The sequence below is a fragment of the Paraphaeosphaeria sporulosa genome, assembly GCF_001642045.1.
Source record: "Paraphaeosphaeria sporulosa strain AP3s5-JAC2a unplaced genomic scaffold CC84scaffold_7, whole genome shotgun sequence".
In the NCBI taxonomy this organism is placed as follows: domain Eukaryota; kingdom Fungi; phylum Ascomycota; class Dothideomycetes; order Pleosporales; family Didymosphaeriaceae; genus Paraphaeosphaeria; species Paraphaeosphaeria sporulosa.
The window spans coordinates 728,233-748,194 of NW_017253366.1; the positions used below are offsets into that span (position 1 = coordinate 728,233).

The following is a 19,962-nucleotide window of genomic DNA, read 5'->3' on the forward strand; positions in this document are numbered from 1 at the left end:
TTACTTAGTGTCGTTCGCAGTGGATCAGCCTCCTGCTCACTGTACAGTGCCAAGGCGCCCGCGCGCTAACGGCAAATCGCTGACTAACGCGGGAGCCGAGCCTCCGCACACACGAAAATTAGACGAAGCCAACACCTATTCCCACCAACGCCTCCCCGTCGCCCTCTCTAACCGACACAGCAAAATCAGCCAAGATGGTGAGTCTCAAGCCTTTTCTCATACAAAGCGCAGCTTTGCACAATTGCGACACGACGAGCGATACGTGAACACCTGCCGACCACGAACCTCGCCTCCGAGAACCCGATACGACCATCTTAGGGAACATATCAGACGACATCGCGAAAGAAGGGATGCTGGGCGAAACAGGTGCTGCGAGTTGAATGTGTGCATAAGGAAAACAAGGGCGTGTGATTGAAGATGGCGGTTTTGGTGTCGAATTTCTGCCACGAGCGCAAAAAACCGCGTATCCCCGCCATGACAATGAAGGTCGACTTGTCTCGCATCAATACATTGCGATCTTGTCTCCGACATACTATTTTCCTGGGGCACTCGCGATGTGTCAGCGCCCACCAGGTCATCGACAGCCCACCGCATCGATTGCGAATGTCCACACCTCTTCAGCTCGATAATCGCTCGCTCGTGTCGCAATCGTCCTTAGCTCGCTCGAGAAAATACAAACGGTGGCCGTGATATTGGGAAATCCTAAGCTAACTTTCCGCGACAGGTCAACGTACCCAAGACCCGACGAACCTACTGCAAGGGCAAGGACTGCAAGAAGCGTTAGTTCTCAGCCCTCGGCCGGAATGGCATTGCCCATACTGAGACTTCGCAGACACCCAGCACAAGGTCACCCAGTACAAGGCCGGAAAGGCTTCGCTGTTCGCCCAAGGAAAGCGTCGTTATGACCGCAAGCAGAGTGGTTATGGTGGTCAGACCAAGCCCGTCTTCCACAAGGTACGATCGACGCGGTGATTCTTGTTACCTTCGCTCACAGTATCGCAGCGTGCGAAGACCACCAAGAAGGTTGTGCTCCGTCTAGAGTGCACTGCCTGCAAGGTATGATTTACTCCTAGCCATTAACTCAGGACGCATCTGACAATCACAGACCAAGGCACAGCTCGCTCTTAAGCGATGCAAGCACTTCGAGCTCGGTGGTGACAAGAAGACGAAGGGTGCGGCTCTTGTCTTCTAAGCGTGTTCCTTGTTCTCTCTTTTGCTGGGCCCTCGGCGTAGTCTTCTGGGGTGGATAGGGACGGGACGGCTTTCCCATTCGACACATACAAGCATGGTGGAGCAGCGAGGGCGGTTCTGCGGATGAAAACATGCCGGTCACGAATATTACGGACTGTAACCTACAAATGCATCAAATGGAGCTCGATTGAAGGCCCTCATGTAACCACTGTTGACCTTTTGGTTGTATTGAAAGTGATACTCGCGCTCGTTTCAGTCGTGTCTTCACATACAAGCGGGGTATTGCGCAAGAGTCATTGGGGAAGCGGGCAGCCCCGCTCAAATCACGCCGCACACGCCTGGGTTAGTACATGGCATAGTTTGACTTGATAAAACATAGGCAACCCAACGTCTTCTGCTCTTTTATCCTTGACATCCCATCATGACTAGTTCATCAAAGAAGAGTGTCCTGATTATCGGAGGTGGAGCGGTGGGAGCCATTGCTGCATTGAACCTTGAAGTCGGCGGACTTGCGAGTGTTACTCTCGTACTACGATCGAATTTCAACGCGGTAAACGAGCATGGTTTTGATATCAAATCATGCGATCATGGCAGGGTCAACAGCTGGAAGCCGAGCGTAGGTGAGACTCCCATATGACGATATTTCTCTTGCCATTGCTCGCCGATTATTTTCATTGCATAGTTGTGCTCTTTCGACGGTATCTGGCTTGGACTACTCCAGTGTCAATTCATGTTTACCGTCCTTCTTGGAATTAGCAAAGCTCTACTACCTTGCAGTCACCTTCACCTTGTCAATTACTAGTCGAAAATCTCAGCTTTCTGGTGTCTACCTCACCCCTCTAGTCCTTGGTAGTATAGAGATGGTTCCGAACGAATAATACGCACTATCGTCAACCGGCCATTTAACGATGCACCCAACGCGAATCACCATCCAATGAGCACTCAGAAAAGCTAACCTTATCACACAGTCCGCAACTCAATTCCCGATATCGCGAAAGAGTCTCTCCCATCGTACGACTACATCGTCCTCTGCACGAAGAATATCCCAGACGTTCCGCCCACAGTAGTCGATCTTGTTACGCCTGCCTTACCCGAAACCAACACGCACACCACCCTGATTCTCCTCCAGAATGGCCTCCACATCTACAGACCATTCTTGGAAACTCATCCCCAGACACCCGTGCTAAGCGGTATTTCCATGATCGGCAGCGAAGAGATTTTCCCCGGACAGATCATCCAAGACGAAGGCGACAAGCTCATCATCGGCGCATTCCCGAATCCCAACATCGATCCCCCTACTTCCGCAGCGCTCGAATTCGTCAACATCTACAAGAACGGCGGAAAGACGGACTGCAAGCTCAGTGAAGACGTGCTACACGATCGATGGCGGAAGCTCGTCTACAACGCGTGTCTGAACCCGATCTGCGCGATCCTAGGCCTAGATACAGGAAGACTGAGACTGTCTGCGGATGGAGAGGTGGTAGAGCACTTAGTTCGGCCGGCGATGTGGGAGATTGTGGAGGCAGCGAGGGCGAATGGGGTCGTGCTTGACGAGGATGTGGTGCAAAAGATGATCGATGCGGACCCGCTGCAGAGCTACCTGAACCCTTCCATGCTCGCAGATGTGAAGAAGGGGAATCTCATCGAGCACGAAAATTTGCTAGGTGAGCCGCTGAGGGAGGGGAAGAAAGCGGGTGTCATGATGCCGAAGATTGAGATGTTGTATTACATGGCGAAAGGGATTCAGTGGCGGACTATGGAGGTGAGGGGGATGGTGGAAATCCCGCCGAAGAATGTGTAGCTGCCTTGGGCAACCTCGAAGTAGAAGCTGAGTAGAAGCATTCCCATCACCTAGCTATGTGGCACTGTTCTTCTCGACGAGGTTTGTATCGTGTGGTACTGGAGTGGGTAACGTTGGAGCCGCGCAAAACGAACTTCTACGTTGAGCCTCTACCCATGTTTTTGACGGGATCCGGTAACACGCGATACAGCCGTTAGATACACGCACCCAAGGAACTCTGAGCCTCATGCAGGGAAAACCGCCTCGGCACGCACACGCCAGCTGTGCATCCGTTCCTTTGTGGCTCTAGACATTCCTTCCGCTAGGTATATGCTGGTAGCGAGGCGTGAGGAGCGATCTGGCCACAGCCTGTAGATTCACTTAGTCTCTGACATGCTCAGGTTCTGGGTGTCAGTACCAAATGAGCTGAGTTCAGATTTAAACCTACCTATACTGGTCGGATACGCCCATTCTCAACAAGCGGCTTCTTCCCCGCAACCCACAACCAAGAATGAGGAAGCGTCTCAAAGTAGTGCCCACTTCGGCAGAATAGAATAATTTGCAGTAAGTCTCCCAGTCACTCATTCCAGCCTCAAGAGAAAAGAGCACTCTATGCCTACCTTAGCCGACGTACCTGCCGCAACCGCCCGTGATGTCGGGCTGCTGGTGACAAAAGCGTCATTTCGCAGTGAGTACTGCTCCCTTGCAAAAGACAAGTCTCCCTCCAACTCTTATGGTGAGGAGGCATTTGTCTTTCTCGTCAGACGTCCGAGGTCAGACCAGTTCACATGTACTTACACGCAGACAGGCTTGGCATCGGAGCTCGCCTCAATGATCGCAGAAGCTATGCAGACAAATGAGGAGACCGGCGAACCAGAATGCATCCTTAGCACCAACGATCTCTGCAATCTTCGCTTGGTCAACAGGCAGACTGCTGCCTATGTCCAGCGCACATTTGCAGTACGGTTTTTTCGACATCGCAAACACCTGTTGTCGGAGCACGGTTTAAACGCACTCATTCGGATTGCTAGACATTCCGTCTTTTCGACATACGTTCAAAAGCTCTCCCTAGGGCCTGAGCGCATGTCCAAGCTCATCCTCCCACCCGCTCTCGAACCCGCAGGAGTAATTAAAACACCCTACATCATCGCCCAGTCACAATCACAGTCGTCGGATGCAGAGGCATCCTACATTTCTTTGCATGGCAAGAAAATGCACGACGCTTGGTCTCTATGGTATAGGGTGCGAATTGGAGAACAAGAGGCTTTCCACAACAGTGATAGAGGGACCCTTCTATTGAAGGAAACCTTGAGGCACTTTACCGACCTGCGAGTGATAAGCATCGAATCTTATCCCGGAACTAACACGGATAGAGGGTACGACGGCCCTTGGAGCAATTGGACGCTTCCTTGGGGGGCGAACACTCTTGTGCGGGAGCTGGACTCCATAATCACACCACATCGCGTGGATGCTCGGAGGTTATTCTACGATGTCGATCCGGACATTGTCAACTGGCATCTCAATCCAATACTCGAGGCTTTGGAAGTGATAAAAGGTCGTCCGAACTGGAGAATGGAATTCTACCTCAACTCGGGTGAGAAGTACGTCCAAGCAGGATCGCCTTTCAATATCGATTCACTCTGGTGGCAAGCTTGTAAGGGCCGTGTCCAACATGTCCACCTCCATCGCTCGATACAAACTATGGAAAAGGTGTACGATAGAGCAAATTGGCTCACTAAGCTGTTGGAGAGCTGTGGGCGATGTGTAGAGGAAATGAGCTGCCAAAACACATTCTATTGGTCGAAGATCGTCTGCAATGCTCCCCTGCCTGCGCTGCGTCGTCTGAACATCCATCACGCTACTGTCCAGGACATGTACTTCGACACGTTCCTGGAGCGGCATGCTGAGTGTCTCGAATCAATCAACCTCAGCCGTGTCGGGTTGTCTATAATCGATTTGCGGCAGGTGCATGAGGATATGTATCCTACGGTTGTGCTTCAAGCAGCCAAGTACGAGCGCGAAGATGCCTCCTGGAGAAGGAAGTTCAAACTCATGTTAAAGCTTGTACAGCTCCGCAGCATCCAGCTAGAACATTTGACATGGGTGCATGGTAGCTTAGGGTTCTCACACAAGAGGATCCCACAGGTGGTTGGATCGACCGACTACGGGAGATGGAAGACGACGGTCATGGCTGAAGGTGAGGATATCAAGACTCTTCTGAATCAAGCTATTCGCGACGACAAGATCACGCTTGTATGGTACGAGGAGGATTGGGTATGGGAAGTGGTCTTTCTAGAGGAGAAAGAGTCAGTCAAGATGGCGGTCATGGAGTCGCTGTTAGTTCGAAGTGTTGTAGGGTGAAGAGTTGCGGGAAGGAGATCGCTCTGTTGGGGTGCGGGTTGGGATATCTGGGTTTTGAATGCGACCGAGTATCCTGGCTGTTGTTCTATTTGTATCAGCAGATTTACTAAATCTAAATAATAATCTTTACAAAACCTGCTGGCAATGCCTGCATCACTGTGGTGCAGCTGAGAGCTGTACTGCACCTTTGGAGCCTTCGCGTTATGCGTGCAAGACACACCAAACCAGGTGTAGCGCATTGCTCAGGATCTTAAGCACATCCATCTTTACGTCAATTGACCCTGTGTTTGACATCATATAGTAGCATCTGCCAGTCGAAAGAACCTGGCCCCAGCTTGTGTCGCGGAGGAGATGTCCTCCAGTTGTTCACCATATTGCTCAAAGATGCAATAAGTCGCTTCGCTTCACACCCGTACCTGCCATGCTTGCAGCGAGAGGTGTTTTAAATGATGTTACCAACGCAAATAATTGGTGCACAATCTGGCTGCCCGCGATCTTGAACATGATCAAAGGTGCCTTTGTGCTTAGGTTTGTGCCTCTGGCATCGGTACTACATGTCCCCTAACGCATACAGAGTGTATCTCAAGCCAATAAACGCACTAAAACAGCCGTCTTCGATCGTCTATCTCCTGGAATGAGAGATTATCGGGGCAGCGACTCTCATCGTGCAAGCCATGTTGAGCTACCAGTGCGTGGCAAGTCCAAGATTGCGATGTAAGTCATTGTTATTTCCACGCTGCAACAAATATACCGCCAGTAGCTCAAACGAGTGCAGGTAGTCAAGATTGTGTGTTGAGGCAATTCTGACCGGGATCTTGGAGATGGCCTCGAAAAAGTCGACGGGCCCACGAGCAAGTTCTGGGTCAAAGACGGCATGAAGTGAAGCTGTCTGTGCACTGACGGCACAAAGAGCCATCGAGAGCATATATGACGGACTAGTTGGGTCAGGGATTCCATCTCTCCAACGCACCTATAGATCATCTTCAAGAAGGAAGGGAAAGTAGCATTGATACATGATGTCGCGTTAAATCCTGACCAAGCGCCGGGTCTAATCGTTCGATATAAAGTCCTAATCTGAGTTTGAGAATGAGGAATGTTCCTGGTCATGTGGTGTTCCAATAGCGTGAGAGTACTCAACGGGTTGTGCAGTTTCAGCGGCGGTAATCATTAGAAGAAGGCATGAACCCTACGGTGGGGCGTATCACTAAGACAATGAACACATACTCTTTCACCAGCTCTGGAAAAGATACCCGAGGTTCTTTCGCGTCACACCATCAGTCCTACTTCTCTCAGCTAGATGTGATATGTAGCCCTTGACACTGCACCGGAGGCACTTGAAGTAGTCGTCGTCGTCGTCGTCGTCGTCGTCCAGTTCGCGTTACGGGCCCCGATGTCAGCCCAAGACACATATTCCACAGATGAGCATGTGGACATCTAGAGTGATCTCGTCGGTACACAACATCAAATTCACTCCTGATTGCTTCACGTTATAGCGCCGCACAAGCTGCTCATATTTCTTAACGGCCCGTCCAATACCCTTGCCGTTGAGCAAAAGAATCATTCGAAATAGCTCTAAGAATAACCTGCTCCACAGGTCGCATCCACAGCCGCAGGACAAGACACCAGCACCTCGACGACAATCACCTCGCTTGCAAATCTTTACATGCCCATGGCGCAGGGCTAACGATGGATATTCAGTCTATGAAGAACTATATACAGTCATACAAGCCATCTCCCATATTTCCTACCCGTCAATCTCGAGCCCAATCTAGAAGGCCGGCTTCGCGTTCTTGAGCAGCTGTTCAAAGTACGCCTGGTTCCACTGGCCTGCCTCAGGGCTGGGCTTGAACGCATCATCGTTACCGCAGAAAGAGTCGTATCGCGTAGCAGAAGTGTCGCTCGTGCCGTCGGACTCACCGCCGGGCTTGCCCCAGACGAAAGCGTCGACGAGCTCCGCGCCAGTGCTGGATGTGGGGCGCACACCGAAACCTGCGCCCTTGACGTTGCACCAGTGACCCCATTCCTTGCGGAGGCCGGTGACGGCGTTGCTGGGGAAATGTTAGTGGTCTGCAGGGGGAAAAGAGGAAGGGTGGGTACGTACCGGCCAGTGTCGACGATGGCGTGGTTGGGGTGGCCTGCGGTCTTGAGGGCGGCACCGAAGAGCTCGGTGTAGAGCTTCTCGTTCTGGGCCTTGTTCCACTGGGCGTCGGTGGCCTTGGAGAACTCACCGGGGGTCAAGTCGCTGCGGACAGTCAGTTGCCTTGCTCCTACAGCGCAAGCTGTGTGTTACTTACAAGGCGTTCCAGCCGGCAATGTTGGTGGAAATACCACGGACCTGGCTGGGCGAACCCGCAGCCTTGTACACCTTCGCAAGCCCCTCGGCACCGGGCTTGAGGTTGTCGTTCCAGCCGAGCCAGCCTCCGTGGCCAGCGTCGACGTACATGACGACGTTGGGGAGATTAAGGGTCTTGAGCGCGTACGCGACGCCCTCCTCGTAGCCAGACTTAGACTGCTGGCACGCGGTCTCGTCGATGTTGGTGACGAGGTTGGGCAGGGAGTCGGGCTCGATGATCAAGGCGAAGGCCTGGTTGGGGTGGGCCTTGAGGATGCCGGCGATGACTTTGTCTCTGCTTAGCTGTGCGTGTATGTGTAGAGGGTGAGAACCTACCATCGATGTACTGGGTCTTATATTTGTTGATCTCGCCGACCGCGAGCTCACCGTTAGAAGCCTTAGCAGCACAGTCACGTCCGGGAAGATCGTAGATGACAAGACCCAGGATGTTCTTGCAGGGAATATCAGTGGCAAGCTCAGTCTTCAGCTTCTCGATGTTGGCAATGGTGTCGAGCCAGAGGAATGACCCGACATTGCCGACCTTGGCGGCGGCGGTGGCAAGGCTCTTGTCGCTCAAGTTCTTGACGGCCTCTGCAACCTCAGCCTTGTAAAAGGAGTTGGCGTGGAGGGTGTAGGACTTGAAGACGTTCTCGCTGCCGCTGAGCTTGACCGCGGAGGTGCAGGCCCTCTTGTTCACAGATTGGGAGGGAAGGGCAGAGGCGAGGGTGGCCAAGGCCAGGATGGAGGTTGAGGTCTTCATGGTTGAGGATTGTGGTGAGGCAGGCCTTCGATGTGATGAGTTGATGGCTTGGATATCGAATTGAAACGGACGACGAAGGTTTATATATTCAGGACACTGGTAGGTACTTTCGCCCTGCCGTACGATTCATTTTGCCCAAGTCGACTTGATTGCAGCGTTGGGTCAGTGCACGGGGTTTGTTTTCCGCCCATTGATTACCCCAGGAAGCGCAAGGTCACGTACGTGAGCCCGCTGAGCCTCATGATGGGGTAACATCCCTTCGATAGGAGGAAATGTTCTCCACTCCACACTTTGGAGGCTGGCGTGCTCAGCGGCGACCGGACCGTATTCGAGTCGAATGTAGAACCGTGCCCGTGGAAGAATAGAAGTCTCATGGAAACAGCTTCGATGATATATTTCTCTGGGCAGCCCACCTTTTGTATCAAAGATCTTCTTATTCCTCGACATATCGAGAGGGTACGGCGCGTACCTCCAAGATGATAGGTACAGAGCAGTACAAGGAGGTTTACAGCCCCTGCACGAAAGAAGACCCAAGGCGGAGGGCAGGGCCGGCTGAGATCCAGGATCCCTCGCAGTGTTGTTTACAAGTTCTTGGGACCCTATATCTCGTGACAGTGGAATTCCTGGGTTGCGAAGCTTGATCTGATGTTTCAAATAAAATTCGGCGATCCGTTGCCGTTTGCGTAGCAAATCGGCACTCCGGGTTCTGAACAGGGTATGGCGGGACTGCAAGCCTAAATTGTCTTGTGACGACAAACCGCAAACTTTCCGGGTAAACTAACTTAACTCACTTAATATCCATAGAGCCGCCAGCCGATCGATGTCTTGGCGAGAAAGTCGATGGTATTTCCTAATTGACAACCGCATGGTCGGAGCATTTTGCGCGTTCTGTGGATGTAGCCGCACTATATGGCTCGGAGGCGTGCCGAGATCGTGGATCATATGTCTCACAGATGTGCACGCATGCGTAAGTCCACGGGCTTTTAGACGTTCTGTATCAAATCTGAACATAAGGTCGAGTAGGCCTCACATAGGATGTATATTGAAAGTCACATCTCATGTAATAACGTGTGCTTGGTATTTGAATCGATTCTGGGCACTGTCTGATCAATATGCCGAGCCTTGTCTATCATCTATAGCGCGTACCAAGTCAACAAAGCGCCACTAAAAGCTAGTTGTAGGGGGGAAGACGGAGGGTGGGGAAAGTTCTGGGCAGGGAATTGCGTGGGTGATCGTATTGGTAAGGATTTGACTTACAGTTCGCACCCATAGCCTTCCGCAGCTTCATCTCAACTACATCCGCCTTAAGGTCGTGCTTGTCACTGGTCTGTACCTCCACCGCGTACGTCCTGATAACTTGCTTGACCTGTCCGCTTTGAAAGCTCATCTTTGCTTTCCGCATGATCTTCGTCTGAGGACCTACATTATTAATGTTAACTCAAAATTATCTTCACTTGGAAGTTTCCCTGGTGCGAAATCTCATATAGGCCCAGCATCGCACTTACCCGCCCAGACGACGAAGCAGAATTTTGTTCGTTCGGAATATTCATCGTTTCCCAGTTTCATGCGAACATAAGCGTATGCTGCCTCATCGTCTCCCAGCGTCTCGGTCATTTCCGCGATATCGCCGGTGCCGGTTTGAGCAAGTTTCAAGGAATCCGACGTAGCAGACGCATACTTGAGAACTAGCCACGTGGTCTCTGATTTGTCGGAACGCACATCCTCGTACGCTTGCGCGATGTCGGGGTCTGATAGGATGTCACCCGGTGGGGCCATTGTGGTTGTTGTACAATTTTGACAGGGCTTTTGCAACGTTGCTGTGGTTTGTTCTTGAACTCAGGGGATAGCGGTGAAGATGGTGGGGAGGGTTTTGAGATTCGGCGTTAATGCGGGGCCATAAATCTGGGCCTGAACAACCAATGAGAGGCAAGTCGCTTTGATGCCTCAGCCCTGAAGCGAGTCCTGTGGACGATGATGTTCTGTTATCAACGGCACTGTATGAAAGGAAAAAAGGAATTGGTAACATCAGGATTGATGGCGTAGCCATCAAGCAGTTCGACGATTTGCGCCATGTCGCAGTAGGTACGACAAACACCGTAGAGTGACGAGTGGATATACTGGGCCTAACATTTACAAATGGTTTCAGAGCAGGCAACATTCTTTGCGTTCCTCATCGCATGTCAGCCGTGCGCGTCGTATCTCTTCAGGTCCATGCCTTGCTACGCAAGTCGTGGAGAACGCCCAAATTCCAGTCCAGGAAGCGCCCGCTTCACCATGCTATCCCAACCTTGACGCCCGATGCTAGAAGGATGCCTCAATAGTATACAGTGAATTATGGCGGAGTGAGGTTGCAAGCAGTGCAATAACTCAGCAGTATGTGCGCAACAAAGATCACGAAAATTATTCGACAAAGGGTATTCCTATAGAGCAGAGCTCTGCTGATAGTATGTTCGCGGTTGTGGCCGAGATCGGGGTATAAGATCTGAGTTGCTCGTCGAATCTCTTCAACGGGAGTTGCGATTAGTCTCTGACCTGTCGTTAGTGTTGTACACACGCTACGAGCCTCATTCCGGGTACGTACTTGAAACTAATCGTATGTTGTCATTCCGCTCTCATCGATATCCGCTGCCTCTGCGCGCCCTTCTCCTCTCATACTCGCTTTCTTCTTCGATAACCTCGACCATGTCGTCGCCGGGCACGCGCCGCCGGGTTTCCTCCACCACGATACTGCGCGGTCGCGACCTCGTCCTCTCTTCTACAATCACTGTTGACCGACCTCCCGACCTCCGAGGACTCCTCTCGTATTCGCGCACCTCGCTGCGGGTTCCGCGCCGTGAGCGATGCGAGTTCGAATTGCGCCTCGGCCGTTTGCGCACGACTATCTCCTCCTCACCAGAAATCGCGTTACGGCTGTTGTTCGTGAGGGTCCAGAGGAGCCAAACCAGTAGAAGAAAGCCGGCGACACTGCCCAAGGTTATGCCGACCACAGCACCAGCGCCGGGACCATCTTGTCGGTAATAGGTGGGAATTAGGCCTTGCACAATCTGCCGTGATTCGAGTGGTCTTGCCTTGATCCCAAATGTAGCAAACGTGTCGTCGGACGCGAATTGAGTCGTCGGGTCCCGCGGCGTCAGGCTGTCGAGGTTGGGCGCGCCTTGTGCTTGCGCGCCACCGTTGGATGGGGCAAGGGCGGGCATGGCGCGATTCCAGGCAAAGATATGGTATCTTAAAGTTGTGCGAGGCTATGAGCGCCGCCCTGGGAGAGCAGATGTCTGGTGTTGATGGTTGGCCGGGCGGAGCCGGGGCGCTAGGCGCGGGGGTCCAATACCGTAAACACTGGTGGAAGGAACGACTGAATGTCGCAATTACCACCGAGGCAGGCGCGAGGGCGAAGTGTAGAGAGGGATTAAGGAACGTGCAGAAGAGAAGATAGAATTGTCACCCTCAGTCGACCGAACATTGCAGCGGACGAGAGCATGATGCAATTTGCGCGTAGCGGTGCTGGTGGCTGGGAGTACCTGCGGAATCAATTCGGGGGGCTTGACTACCTCAACACCACGAGCCTATCACCACTGTTTGCGCAAGCATCCCTGCACGTCCCACTCTGTCCCGCATGATGTGAGCGGCGCCGTCTCAGGAACGCGTGCATCTGGGGGGCAAGACCCACGGCGCAGCTCCACTCAAGCTTGGGCAAAAGACATCTGGAATGTTTTTTTGGACACGTGTGACCAAACTCTGCGAGGTTTGCGCAGCTGCGCCGTGTGCGATTCACTGCATGATCCTCCGCTGATTCTAATAGTGCGGCTTTGCCTCCTTTGAGCAGGGATCCTGGACAACCTTACATAACACCGAAATTGCGACTAGGTAGCCCAGAGGTACCGGCAACAAATGCCGCTGTCCTCAATACCTCTGCAATGTCGCCTGCAACACCACGTTGAGAAGACGCTGAGTTGTTGTAAACTCCATCGGCGTTTTGAACAACTCCCAACAAGAATTGCAGCCTTGTTAGCTATTACAACAAGTTGATGGGAAGCGCCAAGAGATCACGTGAAGACATGTGAACGGATGCGGCACAGCAACTCTGCTACATCGTGTCTTGCTTTGCCTTCAATCAGCAGAAAATTTGCTCGATATGTAGTGAAAGCTATGCCACCGTCGACTTAACATCAGAACACTTGTTCTTTCTCTCGATCGCTTCCGGCGATCGTCCCGCTGTCTGCGCCCGCAAGTAATCCTCAAACACCACGCCGCCATGCCATCGCTCTTAGTGTGAGCTAGAACTGGGTCATGCTCCATCCGTCGACTCTTTGCACTACAACTGAGCCGTTCAAGATCGTGTCACGACATCATAACGCCCGAGTGAGCTGCCCACATACGACGCCAAGCTGGCGGTCATACGTCTTCCCCTGCCTCAAACCTAGGGCCTACTGAGGCCATGCTACACAAGAGCCTCGAACCTGTGACAGCTGCCTGGTAACATTTGTCGATCACTCTATATACGCCGCATCCCTCGTATGTCATTAGTACCACCACATCCTACAGTGAAGGTATAAAGTTTCCATCATCATCATCATGTCTCGCAGAACCACCAGTGGATCTTAGATTCATCGGTTTTTTCTATTGCAACTTCGTAAAATACACTGTCTCATTGATTTTCTTCCGTGATGCGAATCGACGGCGCCACTCTGGTATTGCTCACGCTGATCACGGGCAGAGTCTACGGAAACGTAGATAGGGACCTCGGATTGGGCAAGTATCTCAGCTGTTGGAGACCGAATCATGCCTTGCTAATGATCTACGAATTCAGGCCAGTCGAAGGTTGAGCGAGACGAGTTCCCTTCCGCCGAGACCTTCAAATCCACAGTAGTCAATTCAACGGAAATACCTATCGTTACTGGACACCTCCCTATTATAACGACATCTACACGTTCAGAGCACTCTACTCACTACACTGTATCAATATCCCAACTCAGTAGTACATCCCAGGGCACGTTGTCTGCCCATCATAACACGTCTTCTTTATCAATTGGAAGTCCTTCCAGATCTTCATTGACTGTCTCAATCCTAACTTCTCCATCTACTGATTCCGCCTACAATATCGGTACTGGAACAATATCCACAGCTTCCCATTTGAAAGGATCATCCTTGACCTCGTTATTGAAGTCATCACAAAGCGGGAGTGCGTACCCCACCACAGGGAAATCTTCCAGCCACGCTCAATCCTCCAATTCTGGAACCCTGACGAAACCTGCACAGTCTGTGAAGACTTCAGTAAGTGTGTCTTCTGGAAGCCTGGGCTCATCCCATCTATCAGCAAACATCTCAACCGGCATCCAGTCAGCGTCAACAATACCTTCGATAAAACCTTCGCTGTCAACGCAGCTTGCCTATCCTACCGTGCACTCCAACTCGACTTCACAACATTCGTCCAATAGTGCCAAGTTTACAGGATATTCTACCGTAGTGAACAACTCGACTAAGGCCTCTTCCATAATGTCATCAAAATCTCAGTCCACGGAGGGTGAAGGAAGTGCAACCGTTTCAGCGTCCCAGAGCTCTCTTAGTGGAGGCTCTACAGCGCCTCCGAGTTCGGAGATAGCCACAAGTGAGAAGCAGTCGACATCAACAAAGCAGAGCTCGGGCTCAAACAACCCCACGGCCGCTCCTTCCGTGAAATCCTCATCTGAGTCCAGCCACGCCTCATCAAGTCAGCCGCATACCGAGAATGAATCTACAACTTCAGCCGATGCACTGACGGAGACGCAATATATTATCAGTACTGTTACCGCTTCCGATTCCTCGGGTCTTGTGACCTTCACCACGACGGTAGAGGCTGCGTCTTCCTCGCGCGGATCCGGAGAAACTACACCAGTAGAACCTTCTCATTCAGACACTCCTTCTTCAACGCAAGGATCACCGATCTATTCTCCGTTCCCGAGCGCCTTTATTTTCGACGCAGTCATCGCTGGTCAATCATACCACCTACCATCTTCTGATGGGCCACCCACGGTAATCATCTTGCATGACGGTAAGACCGCAGAGCTTTCTCACGATAAAATCACGATCGAGGGGGAGTCTGTCCCCGTTTCTCAATTGTCGGAAGATACCAAGATCGCTGGTGTAAGTGTCCAAAAGAAACCAGGAGAAGCAGACGAGCCCCAGGAAGAAGAAGGTGGAGGTGGTGGCGGCGGTGGTGGCATCGGCGGCCTCATCGGAGGTCTTGTTGGTGGTGCCAAAAAGGCTGTCGATGGCGTGAAGGAGGCGGGTGAAAGCGCCCTTGGGGTACCCGCTGCTGCGGCGGCGGGTGCCAGTACAGCTACTTTTGCAGGCATAGCCGGCAAACTTTCAACAGCTGGCAACGGTGTCAACGCGCTTGTATCTGGGCTGAACGGTATCCAGAAAGCCATGCCTGTGGACAAGCTCACGCAGGCTGGCCTGGGCGCGGCAATGGATGCGCAGAATCTTGGTCGGCAAGCATCGAACTGGCTCAGCTCGACCAGCGGCCTGGTCAAAGACTTTCCGAATCTTCCGAAAAAGGTCCAGGATCAAGTTTCTGACGATATCAAGAAGTTCGCGGGAGAAGGGGGACAGCTTGGGAAAGCTCAAGCTGCGCTGGAAGCCTTTAAAGACTTTCCTTGGGAAAGCGAGCTTCCGCAGACACAGCTCCCTTCGGCAACTCAGAATCCCACGGCTTCGGCGACGAATCGACCCAGCGGGACAAGCATGCCAACCGATACAGCTTCGCGTTCCATCTCACAGGACCAGTCAACTACACATTCGAGCTGGGAGTCAACTCAAAGCTTCACCTCTGCTTCGACTACAAGTGCACAGAATACTACATCTCTGCAGAGCACTCAGTTCACAAGCACTACTTCGGCATCGAACACCACTTCCGCAACGTCATCAACATCGAGTGCCGAGCCTTCACCTACAGAGACCACACAGTATTACATCCGGACGAAGGAAGGAACATCGCTGGAAACATTCAAAAAGTTCATAAAAGAGCTCGATAATGCTGCCGGGAGATCGATTACATATGACCCGAAGCTGATTCCGCACCAAGGGTATATGACAAGATTGACTTCCACTCAAGCGGAGGGACTCGAGTCAAAACATAAATTCATCCTCAGCGCCGTCCCGATCGTTTTCAAGCTAGAAGACCTCGAGATTAGCAAAAAAGAAGAATTTCGCGCTCTTCCCCAGCAGCGTAACGACACAGATCTCAATCTACTTGATGCTCTGTTGTCTGAGGAACCTGGCGAATTCTTTGGCCACTCGCAAAAAGTTACTAGGGATTTCGAGGAACCAGACAACAATGCACCCTACTGGAAGAAGATGTTATCAGCCCCTCCACGTACCGAGCTTGAGCATGACGACCCACCGTATAAGAGAGATAAAGCAGAGGGGAAGGGCGCGACGGTGTACATTATCGACGATGGTTTCGATACGGACCAACCAGTAAGCTTGACCTGTGTAGCCATATATTCAAGAGCCATGTTAACGAATAACGCGCACAGGAGCTCCAATCTACCGCAGATCGGCAAGTCTGGTCTCACTTGGTCCCGAATGATTTTACGTTCCCTGAAAACTTTCTGGAGACCATGAAGAGGGTCCACAATGATGTGAGCTTGAAGGAAGATGTCAAGCTCGGTCATCATGGTACAAAGATGGCGATTGTGACAGCCGGAAAGACGCTTGGCATCTCACCGAAGGCAAATCTCGTCTTGTTTAAAGCAAAAGGATCTTGGGTGCCTAGTACAGGCGCTAAGTTCCAGACCGTGAGCTACCAATATCAAGCTCTTGACTATGCGTTAGATAACATTCGAGCTATGATTATGCGGAAGCGTATTGACGACGCTGAGAGACCCGTAGACCAACATGAGAGATCCGTGGTACAAATGTCCTGGGGTGAGTCACATTTGATCTCGTTTCGATAGAAGTTCCCCTTCTCACCAGCGTAGGACTTGAATTCGGCAACAACAGGCAAGCAGAATCCATGGTACCATTGTTCGACGAATTCTTTCAGTGGTGTCAGAGCATGAACGTCCCAGTCGTGCTTGCGGCGGGAAACAGTAACAGATCCCCCTTGGATAAGAAAACGCCCCAGTCCAGTGGTACTACTACAAATACAGTAATCACCGTTGGTGGGGTTACGAAACGTGGAAGTTTGTGGCGAGATACTTCTCCTGCTTATAATGGTGCCGCTGGATCCATGACGGTCTTCGCACCTGCTGTTGACATCGTGGTGCCTGGAGATGCTTCGATACAAGATATGGGAACCAGCCAAGCAGCAGCCATTGTGGTGAGTTATACCCACTACTGATGCACATGCTGCGCTGTCACACGCTATACATCATATCAGACAACTGGATTTGTTCGATGCACAAGCATCACCTTATCATTGATCACGTTCTTACTGACTTGAACGAAGGGCGGCCTCGCAGCCTACCTCTATAGCGTTGTTCCGGAACTGAAATCAGGCGAGAACACGGATATGAAAAACTTCATCGTCCAGCATGCATGGGTTCGAGCACATCCTGAACCACCTGTGGTATTCGGGGATTTCGCCAGAGACGGATGGCCGCCCCGGCTCAATGTTGTGTACAATCTTGCAGCTGGGGATCCTCTTCATCAGAACAATCCATGCGCGCCTGGTCACATCGGAAAGCGGGACAACAGCTCGGCATCCGCGTGTTCAGCGTCGTATGCATCGCAGAGCTCTACTCCCGCCTCATCCATCAAGTAAGTATGCTTCACTATGATTAAAGCTTGCCGACCCTAATTCTATAAGCTCCGCTTCTTCGAAGACAATTAAGAAGTCAACTTCGCATCCTACCATCACAACGCCCGCTACAAGCGCAAGCCACAGCAAGAACAGCGCCTCCTCGACCTCTGACAGCGATTTCGAATACTCCACCACAACAGGAACATGGTCCGGCAAGTATTACACCACTGAAACCAAAGTCATCGTCTCAACGGTTCACGTAACGGACATCATGACCGTTGCTCCGCCCCCAGACACCACTGAGGCTCCGCCGCCACCTCCCCCACCGCCATCATCAGAAGCCCCACCTCCGGCCGAAACTTCTCACAGGGAAAAGCCGGACTCCCTACCGTTCTGTTGCAAAAGGGATGGAAACGGCGACTTGATTGTGGGCCATTTGCAGCCTAGGTGTTGTCGTAGAGCTGTTGGCATTTAGCATGTTGTGTGTTCACGCGCTCTTGCTTCTGCATGTCAGAACACTCTTTGACTTTCTTTGGGTTCTTTCTGTCTCGCGCCTGTCATTACAGATCTCGCCCACGTATCGGCACAACCATATATAGAATGCCTCTCAGTTTAAGCGCAATGGACTTTTATGGATAATATCAATAGAGCACTTGTTGCAAGAAGTCGAACAACCGCACTTCGATCAACCCGCTTCTATAAAACAGCGCGCACCATCAATCCAACGGCTAACGCGACCTCATAGTGCATGATGTGTGGTCTGTACGTACCTGCAAGCAAGTGGAACAATATACCTTGCAACTGGACCGCACAATACACGAGGATAATGCAAAAAGCTAAGCTTTTTGCAGAGATTCATGCATTGTTGCCAATGGAAAGTACATGCAAGGAAACAACAATGTTTCGATATTTATGTACTTTATTTTCTTTGTTGGGAACGAGACTAGTCATAACGCCCCGCAGCAACACGTCCCCTACGAAACTTAGTCTTCCAGAAATCCCGGTCCTGTACCCTACAGTCATACACAAAGAGCAAGGTCGTAGACGTCGCCCTTTTGATTCACCATGTCAATGGGTTCCAGTGCTTCAGCTGTTGTCGCATGAAATCCTCTCGTGAAAGCGCTAAACAAACGCCAATGATTGATCATTCGATAGCTGGCCAGGGAAATCATGTCCGCGGGTGGATAGTGAGTACCATTCAAAGAAGGTAGCCAGTTTCACGTCGCGACTTCTTGAGATCCGAGTTGGGTTCGATGTAGATGATTTTGAGCGTTCGAAACTTCAGCACTAACACATAGTGCCCAAAGCCGAGAGACGGACTATCCTAGGATGGACGGATCCCGTTCTGAAGCCAGTTCGTAGCGTGCGCGGCCCATGCTTCCTTGCTCAATCCCCGCAAGGCATGGGCCTCTCCATCCTCAATTAAGGCTGTGCTTGGTATCTCGCCCGTGCCATAGTGCTCACGCGTCAACTGTGGGTTGCATTGATAGAACGTAAGATTCTTCACGTCGGTGAAAATGCCGCGGTCGGCAAGTATCCGTCCGATTGAAACCGCTTTCTGGACGAAGCAGTCATTCCAGATGTAAGTTTTAGCCGGAGCGCTCTGTGCAAAACTTCCCTGGGGATCAAACGCGATACTAGCGAGTACACCAAGTTTCACGAAGTTCCAGAGAGGGCGCGAGTGGGGGTTCCGGTCGACGACGTCGGACAAGGTTTCGCCTAATTGGTAAGGGTTGCCATGCCAGGTAATTGCGTAGTCCACTTGGATCTTGGGGTTCTGCTTGCAGAAGGCGGCAAGGTCGCTGAGAAAATTGATGTACGAGTCGAAAGTCCATCTTCCTGGGCTAGCTCTCGCGAGTATTGTGAGGTCCCTCCAACAGAGCTCCCAGAGGAGATTGTCAGGGAAGGAGATCAGGGTTACTGAAGTGATAAAGGGCATCAAAGAGGATTGCATCCTGTGCGTAAAGTTGTCCATAGCTGTGAGCGAGCCAGTGAAAGCAATGTTGTTGAATTCGAATTCCAGGCCTTTCGTTTCGTTGTACAATTGCTTGTTTACGAACTGTAACTGGTTAAAGCTCCGCGGCCCTAGGTTTTATTGAGCCGTTAGCTGTTTGGAGTAAATGTATCGTTCTGGTGCGTACTTACGATATGAGCCAAACTCCTTTGCATGCTTATGGCTAGTAAAGACTACTAGTTGAGCACCAAAAGGCTCCAGGGGGCCGCGAACGTTTGAGGTACCGGGTCGTTCCATGATACATGCCATTAAAGGAGTAGAGTGGCTAGCCGCGAGTTGCAGAGAGATATTCTGTGGACGTTGATAGCAGGACTGTGAGCCCGTGCTCAGTGCCAGTTCGTAGATACGGTTTCGAAGCTCAGCGGGAAGTGTCAAGAGACTCCGTGCGCCCTGAGGTGTAGCATGGCTAATATCTTGGAAGAAAACGTTAGAAGGCGTGTTGAACATATATTCTGTCCGAGCTGGAATTACTTTTGAGGGAAAGTCGTTGGAGCGCATCTGTGCCGGTATATTTCGAAGGTTCGCCATAATGACCCAGTTAAGAGTCCTTTTGAGGTGAGCATTAGACTAGTGGAAGGACTGATGGGTTTATAAGGGCAGGCGCTGTCCTCGAGGCGCACCTAACGATCGAGGCACAAGGGACGCCTTGACCCGAGGTCTGTGCCCATCATCATCTTTGTCCGTGCTCATTCTCATCTTCTTTCGCCTTCAATGAAAATGTCTAGCTCTTCAAGACGTGCATTGATCTTCAAGGCGTCCGTATTGGGTAAGACAACCGCATATCTTCACGCAAAGTTTC

At 51.6% G+C, this 19,962-nt stretch overlaps 8 protein-coding genes across 8 annotated transcripts; 4 read left to right on the forward strand and 4 right to left on the reverse strand.

The window, feature by feature from the left end:
• The first annotated feature begins 41 nt into the window (after nt 1–41).
• Nucleotides 42–1,484, forward strand: CC84DRAFT_1165859 (60S ribosomal protein L42). Its single transcript, XM_018178813.1, has 5 exons — nt 42–197; nt 725–779; nt 833–954; nt 1,003–1,056; nt 1,106–1,484. The coding sequence occupies exons 1-5, from the start codon at nt 195–197 to the stop codon at nt 1,190–1,192; spliced, it is 321 nt and encodes a 106-aa protein (XP_018034017.1). The 5' UTR covers nt 42–194; the 3' UTR covers nt 1,193–1,484.
• Nucleotides 1,485–1,555: 71 nt separating this feature from the next.
• Nucleotides 1,556–3,024, forward strand: CC84DRAFT_1149226 (2-dehydropantoate 2-reductase). The gene is made up of 2 exons (XM_018176663.1): nt 1,556–1,811; nt 2,160–3,024. The coding sequence occupies exons 1-2, from the start codon at nt 1,613–1,615 to the stop codon at nt 2,990–2,992; spliced, it is 1,032 nt and encodes a 343-aa protein (XP_018034018.1). The 5' UTR covers nt 1,556–1,612; the 3' UTR covers nt 2,993–3,024.
• A 482-nt stretch (nt 3,025–3,506) lies between these two features.
• CC84DRAFT_862419 (uncharacterized protein) lies at nt 3,507–5,432 on the forward strand. The gene is made up of 2 exons (XM_018187675.1): nt 3,507–3,659; nt 3,780–5,432. The coding sequence occupies exons 1-2, from the start codon at nt 3,584–3,586 to the stop codon at nt 5,330–5,332; spliced, it is 1,629 nt and encodes a 542-aa protein (XP_018034019.1). The 5' UTR covers nt 3,507–3,583; the 3' UTR covers nt 5,333–5,432.
• Nucleotides 5,433–7,100: 1,668 nt separating this feature from the next.
• CC84DRAFT_1149231 (cellulase) lies at nt 7,101–8,424 on the reverse strand (the record flags this gene model as incomplete). Its single annotated transcript, XM_018176664.1, has 4 exons — nt 7,101–7,380; nt 7,434–7,574; nt 7,627–7,951; nt 8,001–8,424. The coding sequence occupies 4 exons, from the start codon at nt 8,422–8,424 to the stop codon at nt 7,101–7,103; spliced, it is 1,170 nt and encodes a 389-aa protein (XP_018034020.1).
• Nucleotides 8,425–9,446: 1,022 nt separating this feature from the next.
• On the reverse strand, nt 9,447–10,284 carry CC84DRAFT_1165862 (actin depolymerizing protein). The gene is made up of 3 exons (XM_018178814.1): nt 9,930–10,284; nt 9,682–9,843; nt 9,447–9,557 (listed from the first exon to the last, which is right to left on the reverse strand). Exons 1-3 carry the CDS (start codon nt 10,198–10,200, stop codon nt 9,532–9,534), a joined length of 459 nt encoding a protein of 152 aa, XP_018034021.1. The 5' UTR covers nt 10,201–10,284; the 3' UTR covers nt 9,447–9,531.
• A 498-nt stretch (nt 10,285–10,782) lies between these two features.
• On the reverse strand, nt 10,783–11,794 carry CC84DRAFT_862431 (uncharacterized protein). Its single transcript, XM_018187676.1, has 2 exons — nt 11,006–11,794; nt 10,783–10,951 (listed from the first exon to the last, which is right to left on the reverse strand). Exon 1 carries the CDS (start codon nt 11,619–11,621, stop codon nt 11,037–11,039), a length of 585 nt encoding a protein of 194 aa, XP_018034022.1. The 5' UTR covers nt 11,622–11,794; the 3' UTR covers nt 10,783–10,951; nt 11,006–11,036.
• A 2,123-nt stretch (nt 11,795–13,917) lies between these two features.
• Nucleotides 13,918–17,624, forward strand: CC84DRAFT_1218950 (uncharacterized protein; the record flags this gene model as incomplete). The annotated part of the gene is made up of 5 exons (XM_018183044.1): nt 13,918–15,882; nt 15,942–16,332; nt 16,386–16,726; nt 16,856–17,166; nt 17,216–17,624. The coding sequence occupies 5 exons, from the start codon at nt 13,918–13,920 to the stop codon at nt 17,622–17,624; spliced, it is 3,417 nt and encodes a 1,138-aa protein (XP_018034023.1).
• Nucleotides 17,625–18,473: 849 nt separating this feature from the next.
• On the reverse strand, nt 18,474–19,691 carry CC84DRAFT_1177633 (uncharacterized protein; the record flags this gene model as incomplete). The annotated part of the gene is made up of 2 exons (XM_018180295.1): nt 18,474–19,234; nt 19,295–19,691. 2 exons carry the CDS (start codon nt 19,689–19,691, stop codon nt 18,474–18,476), a joined length of 1,158 nt encoding a protein of 385 aa, XP_018034024.1.
• Nucleotides 19,692–19,962: the final 271 nt, after the last annotated feature.

Excerpts from the sequence above, each read along its gene's own strand:
- CC84DRAFT_862431 (XM_018187676.1), bottom strand. The coding sequence starts at position 11,621 with ATGCCCGCCCTTGCCCCATCCAACGGTGGCGCGCAAGCACAAGGCGCG.
- CC84DRAFT_1149226 (XM_018176663.1), top strand. The coding sequence starts at position 1,613 with ATGACTAGTTCATCAAAGAAGAGTGTCCTGATTATCGGAGGTGGAGCG. Across the intron at positions 1,812-2,159 it reads CAGCTGGAAGCCGAGCGTAG|TCCGCAACTCAATTCCCGAT; the intron begins GTGAGACTCCCA and ends CTTATCACACAG.
- CC84DRAFT_1165862 (XM_018178814.1), bottom strand. The coding sequence starts at position 10,200 with ATGGCCCCACCGGGTGACATCCTATCAGACCCCGACATCGCGCAAGCG. Across the intron at positions 9,844-9,929 it reads CTGCTTCGTCGTCTGGGCGG|GTCCTCAGACGAAGATCATG; the intron begins GTAAGTGCGATG and ends TTAATAATGTAG. Across the intron at positions 9,558-9,681 it reads GAAGGCTATGGGTGCGAACT|ATGATAGACAAGGCTCGGCA; the intron begins GTAAGTCAAATC and ends TACGCGCTATAG.
- CC84DRAFT_1165859 (XM_018178813.1), top strand. Across the intron at positions 780-832 it reads GGGCAAGGACTGCAAGAAGC|ACACCCAGCACAAGGTCACC; the intron begins GTTAGTTCTCAG and ends GAGACTTCGCAG. Across the intron at positions 955-1,002 it reads CCAAGCCCGTCTTCCACAAG|CGTGCGAAGACCACCAAGAA; the intron begins GTACGATCGACG and ends ACAGTATCGCAG.
- CC84DRAFT_862419 (XM_018187675.1), top strand. The coding sequence starts at position 3,584 with ATGCCTACCTTAGCCGACGTACCTGCCGCAACCGCCCGTGATGTCGGG. Across the intron at positions 3,660-3,779 it reads GACAAAAGCGTCATTTCGCA|GCTTGGCATCGGAGCTCGCC; the intron begins GTGAGTACTGCT and ends ACACGCAGACAG.